At 39.8% G+C, this 20902-nt stretch overlaps 3 protein-coding genes across 3 annotated transcripts in view; 1 reads left to right on the plus strand and 2 right to left on the minus strand.

Annotated features, from left to right (window-relative positions):
- LOC115262659 (ornithine aminotransferase, mitochondrial-like) overlaps window positions 1-17004 on the minus strand; it is a 30871-nt gene extending 13867 nt beyond the window's left edge. Inside the window, exons 1-2 of the mRNA XM_029865258.2 lie at window positions 16890-17004; window positions 4686-5307 (exon numbers count right to left, since the gene is read on the minus strand). Of these exons, the coding sequence (XP_029721118.2) occupies window positions 4686-4845 (160 nt within the window). The 5' untranslated portion in view covers window positions 4846-5307; window positions 16890-17004. The remainder of the gene's footprint in view (window positions 1-4685; window positions 5308-16889) is intronic.
- A 131-nt stretch (window positions 17005-17135) lies between these two features.
- Window positions 17136-18672, plus strand: LOC109430683 (uncharacterized). Its single transcript, XM_019706762.3, has 2 exons — window positions 17136-18210; window positions 18283-18672. The coding sequence occupies exons 1-2, from the start codon at window positions 17251-17253 to the stop codon at window positions 18658-18660; spliced, it is 1338 nt and encodes a 445-aa protein (XP_019562307.1). The 5' UTR covers window positions 17136-17250; the 3' UTR covers window positions 18661-18672.
- Window positions 18673-19194: 522 nt separating this feature from the next.
- LOC109430697 (uncharacterized) lies at window positions 19195-20228 on the minus strand. The gene is made up of 2 exons (XM_019706769.3): window positions 19794-20228; window positions 19195-19734 (listed from the first exon to the last, which is right to left on the minus strand). The coding sequence occupies exons 1-2, from the start codon at window positions 20226-20228 to the stop codon at window positions 19195-19197; spliced, it is 975 nt and encodes a 324-aa protein (XP_019562314.1).
- Between the last annotated feature and the right edge of the window lie 674 nt (window positions 20229-20902).

Raw genomic sequence — 20902 nt, forward strand, 5'->3', positions numbered from 1 at the left:
ATCCCTGGAAATATCCCCAAAAGAATCATGTCTGTGAGAAACCATAGAAGAAGTCCCGAAATATATTTCAGAAGAAAAATTCAGGAAGAGTCCCCAAAAGAATCGCAAAATGAATTCCGAGAAGTATGCCTAAAAGAATGCTGACAAAAGAATTCAATTAAAGAATGTCGGAAAGTATCCCGGGAAAAAAAATCCAAAAATCCCGGGGTAAAAAACCTTGACAAGATTTCGGAATCTATTTATTACAAGTTTTATTTTGTGTTGAATATTCAATTTAAATTTGTTTGTTGTTCCCTAAGGCAAATTCACATTTGTGTGCATCACGATATCTGATTTGTCTCATTTCAATGGCATTACTTTCAGGTCATTTCGGAAAATGGCTAACTAGACGATATAAACCCTTCCCTAACAGGGACATCCAAGTGTAGACGTCTCATCTTATGTTAAAACCAGAATCGGTGTGCCCCCTTAGGATTAGAAATCCTAGACCAAACTCAAGCTATGAAAGCAACTAATGCTGCGAACAAAACGGCAACCTGCCAGATAGAACACGATTAAAGAGTCGAGTTATAGACAAACAACAATTATGAAACCTCTTCATCCAAACAAGTCAAAATTTTATGTTTTGTGTTGTATATGTCCATATATGAAGAATATATATAGAAATAACTAAATAATTCTCAGTAGGAATCTCTGAAGGACTCTCGCGAGGACTCCCTGGTCCTGGATCTCAATTCCTTCTTGATGGATTCCTAGACGACAATTAAAAAAAATCTGGGAGTTTTTCACGGAGAATTCAACAAGCTCATGGATTTCCAACGTATCTTTGAAACATGTTTGGATTGACCTAAAAGCTTGATGATAAATTGCAGCAAAAAGTACTGATAATGATATTTGATGAAGTATTGATGCTCTCGTGTAGAGTCCGTTCACGACCAGCACTTCATGATCTTAGCTTAGTGTTGCTTCCTGATCACTACAATGTGACATTGTATGGGAAAATTTCAAATTGATCAGATTCAATCAGATCAAAGTTTTTCTAATGCCATTTAAGGGGCCCAAACAACTATGCAAAACTTGGACATGATTGGTGCATCTTTTGGTTCGCGAGTGAAAACATACTTATCTGTATTTTTCAAAAGTTTTTCCTGTACCATATACCCGAAAATGTTAAAGTATAGCCCAGAATGTTTTGAACAACTTTGACTAGGACCGCAAAGCGATCCAATGTATGTGGAAAAAGGTATAACCTTGGTAATTTGCCTTCCAAAAAATGAGATTTCATTACAACAATCTTTTGGTGAAGGATAAATTTTCAAATTATATTGTCGTCGCGGTTGAAACCCGAAGTTTCCCCACACCCGACAATCGAATTTTCTCAAAATTCATACGTGAAACCTAACGTCGGACGTAGTGCGCTGTACAGCGGACCTGGCCCTCTATCCAGCGCACTGTGCCCGACGAACGTCCGACACACGGTTTAGGAGAAACATCGATTTTCGCGTGTCAAAAATTCCGATTTTCAACTGCACGAACAATATTGAAATCTTTTTCAAAACTTCCCGTTTCAACTTGCCCGGTGTACCTTATAACTTTTGCCACAATACTCGGATCGTTTTGCGGTCTTCGGCAAAGTTGTTCAGGATATTTGAGGCTGTACTTTTACATAATCGGATGCATATTTGCAGAATAGTTTCAATCTTTTATGAGGGAAATATATACGTACCATAGACATTTCAGTCACAATGCTCAAAGTGAAGGCATAACAGATCGCGCTTTAATTTTGCATAGTTGTTCGTAATAAAAAAAACAAAACCTTGATCTGAAAAACGACCACTATGACATGACCCACGCTATTCCATACAGTCAGTTGGGGAGGGTGTTCCCCCGGGAAAGACCGAGAATTCCTCTATATCTCGACAAACACCATGTGAAGGTTGTTTTTTAGCCAGGAAGATGCGAAATCTTGGGTGCGGTCAATGATGTGATGTTTTGTTGAAAAAGTTATATTTGCAGATATGTGTAGAACGACTTAAAATAATTATTGTGTTACGACGATAATGCAATAATTAAATTATCAATAACCAATTTTCTTGTGAAACAATCGCCGACAACCTGTCACACACAAAAACTAAATTTATGTACATTTAGCATAAATAGAAACAATATGGAGCGAGCGCACCGGTTCATCTGGAAACGGCTTTTTGCGACCATCTCGCGACTATGGGGTTATCGTAGCTAATGATAGATAAAAAAATATTGAGATTTTTCGGAATGGGTTTCTGAAGGGTTGAAAATTAACAATCAGCCATTCAAAATAAGGCATTGTAAAATCTAAAACACATACAGCTAAAATAAGGGACTATTCATAAACTACGTAGACCAAAATTTGACCATCTCAGACCCCCTCCCCCTTCCCCCCTCGTAGACTTTGATCCATACAAAAATTTTAAAATTCGTATGGAGCGTAGACTTTAGACGCACCCCCCCCCCCCCCCTTCCACAAAAAGTCTACATGGTTTATAAACGGCCTCTAAAGTATTTTGTTTAGAAGTAGTTTGAAAAAAAAAATGCTAGAAGAAAACTGTTTTAGATTCCGAAAAAAACACTGGGGGAACAAGTCTCCCCTATAGAATCGCCCTTTGTTCTCGTACATTGATAACGGGAATCATGTTTGTCTGTGTTGGAAACTCCATCGACCTCACTTGATGAAGTTTCAAATGAAGCGATATACTGTTTTGTTGACCACGTGTCTGGATATAATAATTTCTGGAAGTACCGGACTTTCAAAAAAGTTGATCATCAATATTAATTTCTATTCCCAATCAGCCTAGATAGCCATCTAGTGTCGGTAGCAGTTCCTTCAACTTGCTACGACTACGGATTGCCTGTTCCGGTGGTAAAAAGTCCACCAAACAGGCGACCCCTAATTCATGGTGTCAAGCGGCTTAATGCATACCGTGCCTAGGAATGGATGGTTAGGGGGGGAGTCTAATAGAAAACCTAACCGCTAACGGTGCCTTTGCAATATCAGGGCACCAACCAAGTATTTTTCCCTTATTGTGTTAACCCTCGAGCGATCGCGCTATATTATTTTGTACAATACGTTGAAAAAATTTTGCATTATGTACTCAGCATTAGTGTGGTGCTGATGGTCACCAAACGCTTTCAGCAATATTTTGCTGAATTTTGCCGAGCTGAAGGGTTCAGTATTTTTTTTTGCTGAATTTCAGCAAAACGTTACTGGTGATCAGCAGAGTTTACTGAAAAAAATCAGCAAACTTTTGCTGAATTTCAGCAAAATGTTTACTGAAACCTTCAGCTCGGCAAAATTCAGCAAAATTTTGCTGAAACTCTCAATCGATTTTTGGTGTGTGGTGTCCAATCGCGCGAGTTACGGAATGTTAAATGGAGCAATGACACAGTGGACCTTTTTCGTCTCCGGGATAATCGGCTACTTTTCTTAACTACAGGTGCATTGAGCCCAATAGCTGCTAAAAATGTAATTGTTCTATGTATGTTATTTGGTAAATATGGCTTAAAATGGCTTTGCCATCATCTAATTTATATTGCCCCAAGAATATCCGCGCTGTAAAGAGCGTATTTATGCGTGTAAAGTTGAGTTTTATAACAGTGTGTGGCTATTGAGTTATAAGCGGCTACTGGTACACTGACGGTTTATTAAAAATATTCTTATAATTTCTTAAGGAATTGAATTTTTTTTTGGGTAATCTACAATTTAGAGGATTTTAAACCTAAAATAACTCAAAAAGTACATAACTAACCCCGAATTAAGTAAGAAAAGGTGTTTTTTCATTGTTCATTATACAACTTACATACATATATGTAATTCCCTTACTGAATTCAACACCCACAGTTTCCCATACAAATTTTGGTTTCGTGGAACCGTTTCCCGGTTCCTTCATTTTTTTTTAAATTCGTCTCTATGGTTCCAAACCTCGGGTAATTTTGGGTACACGGTGGACGATAATTCTATTTATGTGTGAACTTTGAACATCAAACACTAATAATAATTTAACCTCCTAAAATGTTAAACTATGCGTACCACGATGGCGTAGTGCACGGCAAGCAAGCCTGTATGGGTCGTATTGACATCCTACTAGGGTTAATAATGATTTAAAAAATCCATCGAGTCTTGTACAACTATCATTCTAATAGCTTTAAACGAAAACTTATATTTTTAGCTTAGTTATATTTTTAAGTGTAGAATAAGCATAATGTTAAAATACACGTTAATAAAAACAAAAAAAAAACTTTGTTATCAAGAACATCCTAATTACTGGGATGTTAGCTTTATAAAGGTTTGAGCATTTTGAAGTATTTAGTTATAAGGTTTTAATTCTGATTTAGAAGACAGGCCCCAAAAAACAAATCTGAGTATTATGAAATCTCAATGCTTTGTATTACTCAAAACAATGAAGAATTCAAATCTATAGAACTTAAGAAATCTTTTCAAGTATTTCATCATCCATTTTCCCAACGCATTAAAAACAAAACATCACATTCGCGAAGGTGACATCGATTCCCGTTATTGGGCTTGTTTTCGGAATATTGGCACAAAGACACTCCCCAAATTGCTACCACTTTCTCCTCGTATTAACGAACGCAAATTCCGTGCTAAAAATAGACCTTGAAAAAAAATAAATAAATAAAAACAGACTCACCATTGGGATTGGCGAACGACGAGGACAGGCGTTTCTGCATACCGGCCACCACTCTGCATTTTGCCGGCATGTTGTGCATCTGGGACGCCGCGCCGTTGGACGCCAGCAGTAGCCGGCTCAACTGCTTCAGCATCTGTGCCCTTTCCACGCTCTTGATCATTTTCGATAGATTCGCGAAATTTAAAACACCGGTCACAAATATGGAATTTAAAACAGCACTGCGCGTTCGAAGCGTTGAATACAAAACACAAGTTCAAGTTCACTGATCTTCTCTTTCACTAGACAAACACTGCAGCAGGGGAGAGCACGCTGATCGGAGACACCTTACCGCACTGGGAGCTACACGGTAACTGATGAACCGCCTATGGACGGGTCACTTTTTATTAGTTCTGGAAGGATTGTTCTCCTGGTCGGGGCCGGGGCCTGTGCAAAAAGATTCCTTGTAGGTAGTAGTGTAGTGGCTGCCCGCGGTTGGCCTATAGCTGTGCGCACTTGTACTACGGTGGTTATCTCTGCGCGCTGCGAATCAGAGTCAAGTTCGCAAAGTCGGGCGACACCGATCGATGGTGATGGGGATAGTGGGAAAACGCGAGTTCAAATTCCCTCAGGAGAGACTTCGTCGCTGAAATAGAATAAATAACATGAAAGCACTAATTAGAGAAAAAATGTCATTTGTGTAATTGATCAATTAATTGATTGATTACAAAGTATTCAGACGGAATCCGTTTAACCCTGAAACTGCATATTTCGGTATACTCCTGATCAAAAGTTTGGAGTCCCCTCAAACACATTTTATTTTTCATTCTATCACAAAAGGTTTTTTTTTCTTCTTCTTGGCATAACATCCCAAGCCTGTTTCTCAGCCCAAGTGTGAGCACTTTCACAGTTATTGACTTAGAGCCTCCTCTGTCAATGGCACAAACATATTCTATGTCAAAAGGAATCAAGAAAGTTTCCTTTACGAAAAGTTCCTGGACCGACCAGGAATCGAACCCGTTTCCCCAGTATGGTCATGTTGGATTCCCACACCTTTACATCGATGTCCATCACCAGGGCCGGATTTACAAATGTAAGGGCCCCATTTCCAGGGGTATATCGACACTGATTTTTCATTTGGGCCTAACTGACATTTTCGAGTTCTCTTCATCGATCCTCTCTTTGTGTTATCACAGAATGTGTGTTGAGTTTTCCAAAGTTTTTTTTGGTTGAAATGCGAAGAAGACGACTACATGTTGCTATAGAAACAAAAAGAAAAATGATTTTGTTTGTTTTGATCAAGTTATTAGCGAAAGAGAGAGTCGACGAAGAGAAATCGATCAAGTCAGTTAGGCCCTTATGAAAAATCATTGTCGATATGTTTGCTTATAAAGAATTTAAAAAATTGAAAAAATGTTAATAATTCTTACAAAGAAGTACACAGCTAATCACGTTCGGCAATTTTTACCGAAATCTCAACCGCTGAGCGTTCGGCAATGGATTTTTAACGAAATTCTGTAATAAACTAACAAATTTTGGTAAAATGTTATCGTTTATCTGTCAAACTCTAACGAACTTCGGTAAAAGTTGTTACCTTTACCGATTTTTTCCTGTAAAACAAACTTAACGGTTGAGATTTCGGTAAAACATCACCGAAGTCGGTGAATTTTTCTAACTGTGTATGTACTTACTATTGACGCTTAGCTTAGCTAAAAAAAATGGTTCTAAAATTCATTGAGAACAGAGATCATGATAAAAGAAATTATTTAACCCTCCTAAGATGTTTTTTTTGCACCACGATGGCGTAGTACACGTTCAGCGTGCCTGTCTGGGTCGTATTGACCCCAACATTCTACTAGAATTAGAGTAAAATTGTTTTTTTTTGCGATTTTGGTTGTTGGGTGGCTTTAAAGTAGTCGTCATTCATACCAAAGTCTCTAGAGAAATTTCTAGAAAATTTTGTAACGCAACTGCTGGGGTAGTTTTTGCGAGTACTGAAAAGAAAATTTCTAGCGGAATCCCTAGAGCAATCGCTTCGTTGCTGGTCAACTACCATGATTTTTTGTAGAATTTCAGCAGAAAAAGTGTTTTTTTTTATCTGTATTAACGATATTTTTAGCCCTTGGCTAGTTCATCTCGGTACCCACTCTTTACTTCCCTTCCGAAGGAAGAACCCCCATTTTGTGAGTGTGTCGGGAGTGGGATTCGATCCCAGGTCCTCGGTGTGAAAGGTATGCGCTTTAATCATCACACTAGGTTCGCTCCCCGTCAGAAAAAGTTCTAATGCGGCTGCTGCCAGAGGGCCTTCTAGTGGCTTCCCAAAAAATCCGCTAATTTAAGAGGAATTGGAATAGAGACTGTTAAAGAAATGTTGCGAAAATCCAGAAGAAGTTTCTAATGTAATTACTAACTTCATTGCTTATCACGGAGAAAAATATATAGTTATATCAATCATATTGCGGTCGCGAACAAGCATATTTGTGCACTGACTTTTATATAAGCCCTTTTTGAGATTGTATTACGCATAATGTCATAGGACGAAGCATAACAAAAGCTTGAAATGATTTAAATTGACGAACTGATTAGAGCAAGAAATATGGTTGACTCAATCATATTATGCATACATGAACAATATTTATTATTGATGGTTTGACAGCTCATTTATTCTCATGGTAGATTCAAGCATGTTTATATTTAACTCAGCCCCTCTTAACCCTAGATTTGAGAATTAAACTAACTGTATCGGATAATTGTTTTAAGCATACACAAAAATTCATTCAAATGAGGTTATGTTGCATTTTTAGAATAAACATGTTTAAATTTGAGATGAACATTTCTATAATGGCCGTATTTTAGCGCAATATGTTCTAATTGTAACATATTGCACTAAATACCACCATTACAGGAACATTTATTTAGCAAAAAAAAAGGTCTTTATTTCCTTAATAATCTGTTTAAATAATTTGTTATCCAAATAATATGCATAAATGTTCATTTGAATTGCAACAAATGAATCGGCATCGACCCGGAAGTGCAGTCAACGTGAGGGCGTAAAGTAGGCTTCCCGGCGTTTCACCAGCGCTGAGGTATTCTCACTTCGGCTCATCAAGGTCACGTCGTGCGTCATTGGGAGGTTCGTGGAGTAAAATCTTCATGATATGATGGCATCTAGTCCGGTCTTGCGCATCTCCAGCAGGTAATCTAGTTTGGCTTGTACAATGGTCCAACGGAACCGTCCAGGAGGAATATTTTTTTGCCCACCGGTTTGTCCAGATTGGAATTGGCCAGTCTCCTGTAGTAGTGGATTCTGGATTCCCTTGTACGAACCGGGCGGTCCCACCAGGTTTGCTTTGGTTCCGGTAGTTGGTTCTTGCTCCTGTTTTGGTGCTGCGGCTGCTGCATTTTGGGCAATCTTTCAATCGGTGCGGTAGTGCTGCACCTGAAAAACATTGAAAACAACATACACATCATTAGTTTGCGAATTCTCGCTCCTTATTACCAGCGACAAACTTACCTGAAGCTGAAGAAGCAAAGTCTATGAAGATTGATCAAAGCACACTTTTCATTCCACAGGAAAAAAAATATTCACGTAATAACAATTCGTAATGGTTTTCTATATCAAATCGAGCCACGACGACAATAACGTTTCCGTCAGTTTGGGCTACCGCCGCCGCCGCCATGACGAATAATGACGGGGTAGACAGCAGCCAGGAGTCTCGGTCTGCAAGAGGTTAAAATAGTGACATATATGCTTGGTTTAAGCATTTGATGGTTGATGTTCAATGATGTTGATTAGAACGAAATACACTCCCGTTCAAAAGTTTGTGGTCACCCCCTCAAAAACATGTCATTTTTTTAGGCCCATATCTCCGCCAATTTGTGTCCGATTTCAAAACCCTAGGTTTCATTCAAAAGATAATAAGTCAAAGAAACCTTGAACATGATTTAAAATAAACTTTTTCAAAAAATTTTGTATGTAAACTTAACCCAAAGTTGCCAAATTTTCTAAAAAATGAATATAAACTTACGGCAGTGTCGCTGGAAGTTGGGTCGACCAAATTTTAAGATGAGAGCGGTAATATGACCCATTTTCTATTAGCTTTCAACTGCTTTTTACAGAACTTAGCTAAAAAATCTAGAAAAAAAGTTATTAAGTAAATTAACTTTTCATGTCATCGACCAAAAGTTTGGGGTCACCCCTCAAAATGATGTATCGGCCAAAAGTTTGGGGTCACTATCGTAAAACATGAAAAAGTGATTTGTTGATATCTTTGTCATCTTTCATTCAATTTTAATTCTTCTTGGCTTATTTGAAATAAAATGAATGATACTTACTGCATAGACATTGAACCACACATATTCGTTGAAATTTACATACTAAAACTTTACGTAAAGTTGCCTCATTTTTTGAAGCGTGGTAAAATGTGCTAACTTTACATAACATTTTTATATACAAAAATCGTTAAATACGTTAAGTTGAAGACATCAAACGTAAATTTAGTTAATTATCTTTGAAATGAGCCAAAAATAATTAAAATTGAACTATAGATGACGAAGATATCACCAAATCACTTTTCCATGTTTTACGAAAGTGACCCCAAACTTTTGGCCGATACATCATATTGAGGGGTGACCCCAAACTTTTGGTCGATGACATCAAGGATTAATTTACTTAATAACTTTTTTTCTAGATTTTTTAGCTAAGTTCTGTAAAAAGCAGTTGAAAGCTAATAGAAAATGGGTCATATTACCGCTCTCATCTTAAAATTTGGTCGACCCAACTTCCAGCGACACTGCCGTAAGTTTATATTCATTTTTTAGAAAATTTTGCAACTATGGGTTTAGTTTACATACAATTTTTTTTGAAAAAGTTTCTTTTAAATCATGTTCAAAGTTTCTTTGACTTATTATCTTTTGAATGAAACCTAGGGTTTTGAAATCGGACGCAAATTGGCGGAGATATGGGCCTAAAAAAATGACATGTTTTTGAGGGGGTGACCCCAAACTTTTGAACGGGAGTGTATATGCTTGATGCAGACATGAAATCATTGTCAATCAATCTTTTGAAGCAATTATGTCAAGAATATCTCCGAAGCTTGAGCGAACTATCAAAAAGGTTATATGAATCAGGAAACATTTCTGTCCGTGATATGGAATGTCCTGTGAAACTTCTAGTAAACCTTTAATAGAAAACGCGGACAAATTTTTGCCTGAATTTTACAAAAAAAAAAATCGAAAAACTTTTAAAGTTTTCTCAGATTCTGTTGGGATTTCTCCACAAATTTATTTTTCAATGTCCTCAAGAAATCTATTAACTTTGTTAGGAGTTCGCCATAAATTATATCCTAAGGAATAACTCAACCATAATATTCCTATTAACTTTCCGAATATTGAGGAAAAAGCTGTGCAAAAAGCTTCCAAAATATGTCTAAAATGTTCGACAGAAATAAACACGAATATTCAGCAGGAACTTTTTAGCTCTACATTCTAAAGAGTTTTAGAATTAATTCAGAGTTTAAGCGAAGTTATCTCCAGTATTTCTGATAAAATATTTTAATCGATTGCACTTTGCTCAAGATTTTCTAGTTCAAATAAAAAATGTTAACCAGTTTTGGAAAAGCTTTGAAAGTCCTTCAAATAAGATCCACAATTTTTGCCCAATTTTGCCAGCCCTTTTGCGGATTTCGACTTTGCTCACATAAGGTCGTCTCAGATAAGGTCCAAGTGTAAAATTTGGAGGGACAAAAGATTGCAAACTTATTTTCAAGGAAGGGTGCATTTCTTTGGACAAAAAAGATTCGACCTTTCGTCATTTCGACTTTTTGTCCTTTGATATTGTGTCGCTAAACCGTATTTTTTTTCAAGTCCATATCTCTACCAATCTCATTCAAACGATAATAAGTCAACTTGAAACATGAGACTTAGTTCAGTCCTATCTCAAGGATGTTTTTGTGTGACAACGCCATTTTACGTTCAGCCTAAGCGAACCAAGTGCTTGATTTTTTTTTTTAAGATTGATTATTCTAATTAGCCTTGTTGTTCAATGACGGCTCCTGTGTTAAATTATTAGTATGAGGTGGAACAAATTTTCAGAATAAAACGTTTTTTGGCGAAAAATTTTTTCGGCTGCGCCGCTATTTTGACACTATGACTGAAATCGAATGTATATGCCCTCATTATACATTACTGTTTACGAAATATGATGGTCAAATATCAAAAAAGGTATCATTGATCGTCAAAAACCCCTCCCAGAGTAAATTTCTGGCTACGCCACTGATCGATTCCAAACATTTCCAAACGATAAGCGATTGATTATATACTCCAAAAATGTCCTAAATGTTGTTGCGCATAGCCTCATAGACGAGAGGTGACGGCAGCATATAACCCAAAATCCCCTATAAACTTATGTTTTTATTGTTTTTAAATAAAAACTACTTTGCATGATATGAATTGATATTGATAAAGACCTAAGTAGTAATATTTCTGCATCCTAACAGTTTGGTAATTTAGGGTGCCATGGGATTAAATGAAAAAAAAAACAATTCAAGAGCCGGGTCAGTCTGGCTGAATGTGATTTGCAAAAATGGTGATCAGCGCCATCGAAACATAATTGGATCCTTCAACACCCGTATTTCTAATAACGTGCTCAATTCTTTCACAGATTGTTACTATGAGTCGGTTAAAAGTTAGAAATCTGACGGCGATGAGGAGAACCGGAAGTGTTTATAATCAAAACTAACATATTTCGCTGATTCTATGGAATGGTTTACAGTTCACTCGGATTGGATGCAATTTTGTGTTTTATATGTTCTGCCAATCTGGAATTTTAAATTTACTCCACGAAGAGCTGCCACAATTACTGGATTTTTACATGGCAGGAAGATCATCATTTTCTTCATCCAATGGTTAAGAAAACAAAAATTAAAAAAAAAATGGTATTTGGTTCTGATTAGCAGAACCCACGTCAGATTACGTCCAACATTTGAGGAAGAGGAGGGGATCTAGAACAGTGTGACATTTATTAGGAGGTATTACAGGAAAATAGCCTGACAGAAAAGAATCAAGAAATTCAAAAACAAAAAAAAAGATGCGCGTATTAAATGTATCTTTCCTAACTGTAGGTCAACGTGTATCAGGAAGACAACGAAAGGCAACGACTTGATATTGATCACAGAATAAAAAAAATGTTCTTCTTCTTCTATATGGCTCTACGTCCACACTGGGAATTGGCCACCCTCGCTTCAACTTAGTGTTGAGTACTTCCACAGTTATTAATTGAAGGGATTTCTTTGCCTGCCATTGCATGAATTTATATATTGTGAGGCAAGTACAATGTTACACTATGTCCAGGTTGTCGAGAAAATTTTCCCGACTGGAACAGGAATTGAACCCACCGTCTCCAGATTGGCGATCCATAGCCTTAACCACTAGGCTAACTGGAGACCCCAACAGAACAGAAAAATGTAAATTAGCTCAATTTATTCCTGAGAAGAAGGAAAATTCCGGTTGATTGGAATACATTAATCCATCTTGCATTCCCTTGAAAAGGCTCAAAAACAATCATCCGTGTACATTGCAAGAATGTTGTATCTTTCTCCAGAATGACCGTACAATTTTTAAGTTGCTAAGTTTTTCAAATTTTTCTCACGTGTATAATTTATTAAACACGTTAAGATAAATTCGTTAACTTAGCTAATAATATTGTGTTTTCATATTCATTCAACAGTGAAAAATCTTTGGGGGTCATTTTATCCTTATTTCCCCTCATAAGAATACATTACATTTGTGATATGCTTTATGGGTATCTAAAAAGATTGAGAAATTGTTTCGTGAATGTTGATATTATACGTACCACAAGATAGTCAATAACATGAGGTAAAATGCATCTCCATTTTTTTATTTGCGCATCTGGATTAAATATAAAATGGCAGCTCTTGGGTAGTCTTACCCAACTAGTTCTGTTTGTACAAAAACAAAAGCCCTTGAAATCATCCGAAAATTTATGGAAATAACGTGTTTCTTCAATATCGAATAAAATATAGGTGTTATAGAAATAGAGTGCACAATGGTTCGAAACCACGTTTCAGCAGGAAATCCCTAGGGTTCATTCAAATATTACGTAACGCAAAATTTGCCAATTTTAGACCCCCTCCCTCCCCCACGTAACAAATTTTGTATGGAAATTTTTGAAATTTTGTATGAAGCGTAACGCAGTGCTGGACCCCCTCCCTCCCCCCTTAGCGTTACGTAATATTCGAACGAACCCCTACCTCTGTTATCATCAATTTTAGGCGTTTGGTGTCTTCAGAGAAGTTGTATGCATTTGTTTGCTGCATTTTTTTTCCAAAAAAATATTAGTGTTGCCCACTTCTTAACTCAACTTCTAAATTTTGAGTCATATGCGATCGACTTCTTCAGCAAAGTTGTAGGCAATACTATTGCGAGCAACTTTGTCGAAGACACCTTTTATCTAGCTCTTAATTTGATCGTAGTACAAGGGATGATCATCACCCGAACATCAAACAGAAACCAAATTGACCACGTTCTAATTGACGGTAAATTCTTCTCGGATATAACCAATGTCCGCACATACCGCAGTGTAAATATAGATTCGGATCACTACTTAGTCGCTGTATGCATGCGCTCAAAATTTTCGACAGTTATCACCACGCGTCGAAGTCGAACGCCGCGGCTCAACATCGAGCAACTTCGTAACGTAGAAGTGGCTCAAGACTACGCGCAGCAGTTAGCAGTGGCCCTACCAACGGAAGAGCAGCTTGGCGCAGCTACACTTGAAGATGGCTGGAGGGACATCCGATCCGCCATAGGTAGTACCTCGGCTACAGCACTAGGCTTTGCGACTCCGAATCACAGAAACGACTGGTACGACGGCGAATGTGAACAGTTGAAAAACGAGAAGAATGCAGCATGGGCGAGAATGCTGCAACACCGTACAAGAGCGAATGAGGCACGTTACAGACAGGCGCGGAACAGGCAGAACTCAGTCTTCCGCATGAAGAAGCGCCAGCAGGAAGAACGAGATCGCGAAGCGATGAAAGAGCTGTACCGCACTAACGACACACGAAAGTTCTACGAGAAGCTGAACCGCTCGCGTAGAGGCTTTGTGCCGGGATAATCAGGGGAATATTCTCACGAGCGAGCGTGAGGTGGTCGAGAGGTGGCGGCAGCATTACGATGAGCACCTAAATGGCGACTCTGCATGTACCGAAGGTGGCGTGGTAACAGATCTAGGAGTATGTGCACAGGACGAAAGACTTCCGGCCCCTGACCTCCAAGAGATTGAGGAGGAGGTTGGCCGGTTGAAAAACAACAAAGCCGCTGGGGCAGATCAACTACCAAGCGAGCTTCTAAAATACGGTTGAGAAGCACTGGTGAGAGCACTACACTGGGTCATTACCAAGATTTGGGAGGAGGAAGTATTACCGGAGGAATGGATGGAAGGTATCATGTGTCCCATCTACAAAAAGGGCGACAAGTTGGATTGCGGGAACTACCGCGCAATCACACTACTGAGCGCTGCCTACAAGATACTCTCTCAAATTTTATGCCGCCGTCTATCACCTACTGCAAGAGAGTTCGTGGGGCAATATCAGGCTGGATTTATGGGCGAACGCGCTACAACGGACCAGATGTTCGCTATCCGCCAGGTGTTGCAGAAATGCCGCGAATACAACGTGCCCACACATCACTTGTTCATCGATTTCAATTCGGCGTATGATACAATCGATCGAGAACAGCTATGGCAGATTATGCACGAATACGGATTCCCGGATAAACTGATACGATTGATCAAGGCGACGATGGATCGAGTGATGTGCGTAGTTCGAGTATCAGGGACACTCTCGAGTCCCTTCGAATCTCGCAGAGGGTTACGGCAAGGTGATGGTCTTTCGTGCTTGCTGTTCATCATTGCTTAAGAGGGTGTAATTAGGAGAGCGGGGATAAACACGAGTGGAACGATTTTCACGAAGTCCGTTTAGCTGCTTGGTTTCGCCGATGATATTGATATTATTGCTCGTAAATTTCAAACGATGGCGGAAACGTACATCCGACTAAAGAGTGAAGCCAGGCGAATCGAAGACAAAGTACATGATGGCAAAGGGCTCCAGGGAGGAATCACCGCGCCCGCCGCCCCGAATTTATATCGACGGTGATGAAATCGAGGCGGTTGAAGAATTCGTGTACTTGGGCTCACTGGTGACCTTCGACAACGACACCAGCAGAGAAATTCAGAGGCGCATTGCGGCAGGAAATCGAGCTTACTTTGGACTCCGCAGAACTCTACGACCGAATAAAGTTCGCCGTAACATGAAGTTAACCATCTAAACGCTGATTAGAGCGGTCGTCATCTATGGGCACGAAACATGGACCCTACGTGCAGAGGACCAACGCGCCCTTGAAGTTTTCGAACCGAAGGTGCTGCGTACCATCTACGGCGGAGTGCAGATGAAAGACGGGACCTGGAGAAAGCGAATGAACCACGAGCTGCATCAGCTGTTAAGAGAACCAACCATTGTCCATACCGCGAAAATCGGGAGGCTACGGTGGGCGGGTCACGTCATGAGGATGTCGGATAGCAACCCGACTAAAATGGTTCTCGAGAGTCATCCGACCGGTACAAGAAGACGCGGTGCGCAGCGAGCTAGGTGGGTCGACCGATTGGAGGATGATCTGCGGACCCTACGCTGGGTGCGGAACTGGAGACAAACAGCCATGGACCGAGTGGAATGGAGACGGCTACTATGTACAGCAGAGGCCACCGCGGCCTTAACCCTTTATAAGGCCGAGAAAACTAGAAGAGTTGTCAACGCATACTATAATGGAAATGATTATATACATGATTACATGTACAACACAATTTTTGTTTCAAAGAAACTCTCAAAAATCTAGGTGGCAATATAGTTGCCACTGCCCGTTAAGCCCAAAAACGCTGGTGGCAATATAGTTGCCACTGCCCGTTTACCCCAAAAACAAGCTTTTGAGGTGGCAATATAGTTGCCACTGCCCGTTTAGGCCACCAGCGCTGGTGGCAATATTCTTGCCACTGCCCGTTCAGGGTACTTTTCTGCTCTTGACTTCGACAAAAAGCCGGAAAAGAGATTTTAGAGTGGATGTGGGCTTACCCCATAATATAAACTGTGTAGTTCAGCTCATGTCAACCCATAATTTGATTATTTCTTAAAATATTTGCCAAATCTATAATTTTACAATAAGTTTGAGCTAATTTTCTTCACGCGGCCAAATTTAACCATTTTTGAGACTACAAATGGCTCCCAAATTGTTGTTAAAGCTTTGTTTAGTACCAAAAAAATACCAAGCGTTATTAGTAATCCCATTTTTGCGTAAACCAAAAAAAAAAGTTCGAAATAAATTGTTATTAAACAGAAAAAAATACGAACGGTAGGTGGCAATATAGTTGCCACTGCCTTATAAAGGGTTAAGCCTGATCGGTAAGGTAAGGTAATCTTGAAACCATTGACCTATAGCATTGATCAAGTCCCATTCAGGAATGATTTTATGAGTTAGGCCATTCTACACCATCTTGGCATTTTGGCCTCTGTTCCCCTACGGTTATCTTTTGCTTTGCTTTGCTTTTAAGCATAGCATTTTTGATGACCTTTTCACCCTACTTCCCCCTAAGAAAAGAATATGAAAATCGGCCAGATCTCTTATATGGAGAACCAATCCCAATCCCTGAAAATTCAGATAATCGGAGAAAATTGATACAAAACGGAGTTACGACTTTCGCAAACTGGCTCGTAATGTTTTTTTTTTTTATGAAAAGAAAATTTTATCAAATCTAGCATCGAAGTGATTGGTATATTTTTTAGGCATTTGAGCTAGTTTTCTCCCACTGTGTGATGGAGGGCACAAAGGCGCGCACTTGTTTTACTGGTAAGAGGCGTGGGCAACGCTGAAGGGTTGAGAGGCGGTGCGGATTGATGGATTTGGCTTATCGATGAGAATGAGACTCCTTCCTTTCAGCAGATCATCAGCAGGGGCTCGAGCTAGAAACAACAGAAAGGGTGAACTGAACACTTGTTAGCACGCTTGTTTAGTGCACGCTTATCGCCCCAGGGGGGAAGCTCTTTATTTGCTCGGTCACATTTTTTTGTACTTCTTTTCGGCAATCCTGATAACGGACAGTTGTTAATGAGGCTTAATTTGTGGCCGTGCGCCTTGGATACCTGCTCGCTCGTGACTTACCTGAGATACGATGATTGTGCGATTTTTTTTTTGCGAATATAATGGGTACACGCCCACAAAAGAATGCACCACTTGAAACACCAACGACACCTGATACGCGTGGCTGATGTTGGTTGGTAGATGGTATTGGTTCGTTTTGAGCAAATTTTGCGAATATGTACTTAGAGCACCGCCACGGGAGTCCTCATCGCTATCCCTATTATACCTCTCATTTTCGGGTGCTATTTTAGGTTAGCACCCCACCTTCCCACCAGTGGTTTCTATTTTGGGTTTAGGGACTTCAAAAACATATCGATTTTCCACCGTGCGTTGCTAAAAGTGACTCTATACTTTTTATCGGAGGTAGTGCAAGCGTATAACAATGAACGCATCAAAAACAATAATTGAAAGTAATTTCCAAGAGGCAATAGATGCTGTGGTTTTGAGTGATGATGAAGATTTTGAAGTAGTGCATCAGTACTTTAATTACTCTCAAGAACTATTGTTAAAAGCTGCGACAGAGTACGAAACAAATCACGCTGGAGGATCTCGACCCGGCAAAAAACCAAATATAAACAGAGGCGCCCATGAAGGAGCTCAGCGATTGTTTCAGGATTATTTCTCTGAAAGTCCAACTTACACCGATTCGCAGTTTCGGCGGCGGTTTCGAATGTCCCGAAACTTATTCACAAAGATTGTAGCAGACATAGAATCTGCAAACGTGTATTTCGTGCAAAAGCCAGATGCGACCGGTAAACTAGGGTTAACCAGCCTCCAGAAATGCACAGCCGCAATACGTCAGCTTGCATATGGTGTGCCTGCGGATGCTGTCGATGAATACCTCAGATTAGCGGAGACAACAGCGCTGAAATGTCTTTCCGAATTTTGTGAAACCATTATTCGTATTTATGGTTCCAAATATTTACGATATCCGACGTCTTCTGATGTGCAGCGATTGTTGCATGTCGGAAATAACCGTGGTTTTCCTGGAATGCTGGGATCGTTGGACTGCTGCCACTGGATCTGGAAGAATTGCCCTACAGGATGGGCAGGCCAGTTTCGGGGGAAGGAGAAAAAACCAACCATCGTACTTGAAGCAGTTGCAAGTTATGATCTTTGGATTTGGCATGCCTTTTTTGGAATGCCAGGCTCGAATAATGATGTAAATGTTCTTGACCGCTCGCCGTTGTTCTCAGAGATATACAATGGCAGAGCTCCCGTTTCCAACTATACAGTTAATGGACGACAATACAGCACTGGATACTATCTTGCAGATGGTATTTACCCACCGCTGGCAACCTTAGTACAGACGATTTCTTCTCCAATTGGGTTAAAAAAGAAGGTAAATAAGCGATTCTCATCTGCATTTCACACACTTAAAATAAATGTACCTTCTATTCTTCTCATACTCTAGAACTTCGCACAAATGCAGGAATCGGCCAGAAAGGACGTTGAGCGGGCCTTTGGTGTCTTGATGGCAAGATTCGCTATCATCAAAACTCCGGCTAGGCTCTGGAATAAAGACGCTCTGGAATCAATCATCAAAACATGTGTAATTCTCCATAATATGATCATTGAGAATGAGACGGATGATCCACTACTCTTGGAAGCGAACCATGAAGCTAATAACAACGAAATAACAGCTGACATCCATCGAATAGACGCAGATAATAAGGAGAAATTTGAGTCGTTTTTATCACGATACAAAACCGTTCATGATACAAACCAGCATTACCAATTGAGGAATGACCTAATCGAGCATTTATGGGCAGTTAAGGGGGAAGAAGTTTAAGTAAAGGTTTTGATTCTGTGGTTATCTTATACAAATACACTTGAATAGAAATCAGTCAAATAAAGCAACTGTTTTATTTCAAAAGTTTAAGTCAAAAAGAAATATCTAAGCTTATCACTAATATTTTGAAGGAACATATTACACGGCCCCATTTTCCTTTATAAACTGCCCTCTCGATACAATTCAGCTAAAGCATTTAAAAAAGGAAGATCTGCTTTTTGTAAACAAATACGTTTCTGTCTCTTTGGGGCCCATCAGTATCCACCCACGCACATCCACAACACTAACAGATTGTAGCCATACAGAAGCAGAAACATGTTTGCTTGCGAAAACCAGATTGGCCCTATTCAAATGTATTAATTGAATTATTAATTGCTTTTTTCCTGGATTGATTTGAATTTTTATTTAGTTAATGAAATTGTTTATTTATTACTGTAGCATATGATCAATAACCAAATAGCAATACAACACCAAAATGAAATAAAACTTAGAACGATACGTGATAACTTTCGCAACGAAATAATGAGATAATTGTTATTCCGAGTCGGTCTGCGAAATCAAATCATCATCAACTTCATCCTCCGGTTCGGTTAGCTCCTCCGAAAAAGTAACCTTGCTGCTGACTTCGATGCAGTCTTCATTGATGGGCACTTCAGAAAGAATCTCTTCGTATGTCTGCTCCACGATATTTCCAGCCGCTTTTCTGGTTTCGTTAAGAATACGGGTCTGCTCAAGCAGATAATATTCTCGCGCAACGCCACTCATTTTCTCCACGTCTACAGACATTATAGCATGATTAACCATTTGCTTATATGCTGCAGTCCTCTGGATGCTGTCCTCGAGCTTTTGTTTAGTTAAATTGGCCAGGACTCTCCCATTATCTGCCATAGCAATACTAGCAGCAGCCAAACTTTTCCTTGAGCCTTCTGCAGTTTTGCTTGCTTTCTGTCCCATTGGACGAGAGCTTCCAGCTGCGGAAGAGTTTCCATCTTCACAACCAGGCAATTCAACAGCCTCCTCTTCCGGTTCCTGAGAAGTTGTTGACCGTTTACGTTTTGTTGTAGGTGTTGAGTTCTGTGTGGATGAAAATGTTAGTTTTTCGCAAATACACACTAAAGCTATGAAAAACCTACCTGTTTTATTGTGAGATGCTGGCTCCACTTTGGAGCTTTTTCCAAAATTTTGAAGCAATGCATCAGGCTGAATGGTGCATTCTCCTTTGTGTTGTACAGCATCAGCGCTTGTTGCAGTTCGTCCTCGGGTGCAGCACCACTTTGTTGTCGGCATTTAATCTGGGCCAGGCAGCCAGCAAACTTGCTCACACTTTTGTTGATGCATGACCATCTGGATTTTATTCCTTTGACGCCCCGTAGTTCCGGATCAACAGCTAGGGTTTTCTCTCGGCAAATTTCTCCAAACTTTTGGTGGATCCTGCCATAAAGCGTTTCAGCTTTTTGGTTTGTCGATACGATAGGGTCCTGGGAAACATCCAGCCATGCAAGACAAAGTGCCTCATCTTCGCCGGATGTCCAATTCTTGCCTCTCGCTTTGATTCCACTGCTGTTCATTTTACAGACGGTCGCTCACTTCAAAATGCAAAATGTAAATAAAGAAACGCAAAATGTAAATAAAGTGACGTCACGCAAACAATCGAATTAGCAACCCAGTGCAAGAAATGAGTGGGGCCCCAAATGTGGGGACTCACCGCTAATTCTATGCTGCGTCCTTATTTTGCTTTCCCGTTTAGATACTACCGGTGTGAACGTGGGTCCCTATTTAGGGCCCGGAAATAGGGATAGGGCCCCAGATAGGGACGCCCGTGGCGGTGCTCTTATAGCAGTTACACTTGATCCGTGGGATTAAATTTGAGACGAGACTGTTTTGCTCGATCGTCTGTTACCGAATAAACACGGACGTGTGAGTCTGCATGTGAGCAAACTGCAACCAACAACGCAGCGGCGTATTTTCTTGTTTTGAACAGTGCTATATGGAGTCCTTGCTTGCTTGCTTGCTGGGCGTGAGCGAGACAGAGAGCGACAGGTTGAATCTCTGGCCGATAAATACCCTGAGCGTCGTATTAATACCATTAATACGCAGTTGAGCAGCTTATGGAAAGTTTTAATTTTTTTCAATTGGAGGTAGTTTGTTCAAATAGGTGATCGCTGTTATCTCTGTCGCATGCATGCATGCAGCATGGTGATGGGACATCCATGAAGAGCGTAGCATTTTTGTCGATTTATGA

This window comes from Aedes albopictus, chromosome 3 (genome assembly GCF_035046485.1).
Source record: "Aedes albopictus strain Foshan chromosome 3, AalbF5, whole genome shotgun sequence".
NCBI classification, from domain to species: domain Eukaryota; kingdom Metazoa; phylum Arthropoda; class Insecta; order Diptera; family Culicidae; genus Aedes; species Aedes albopictus.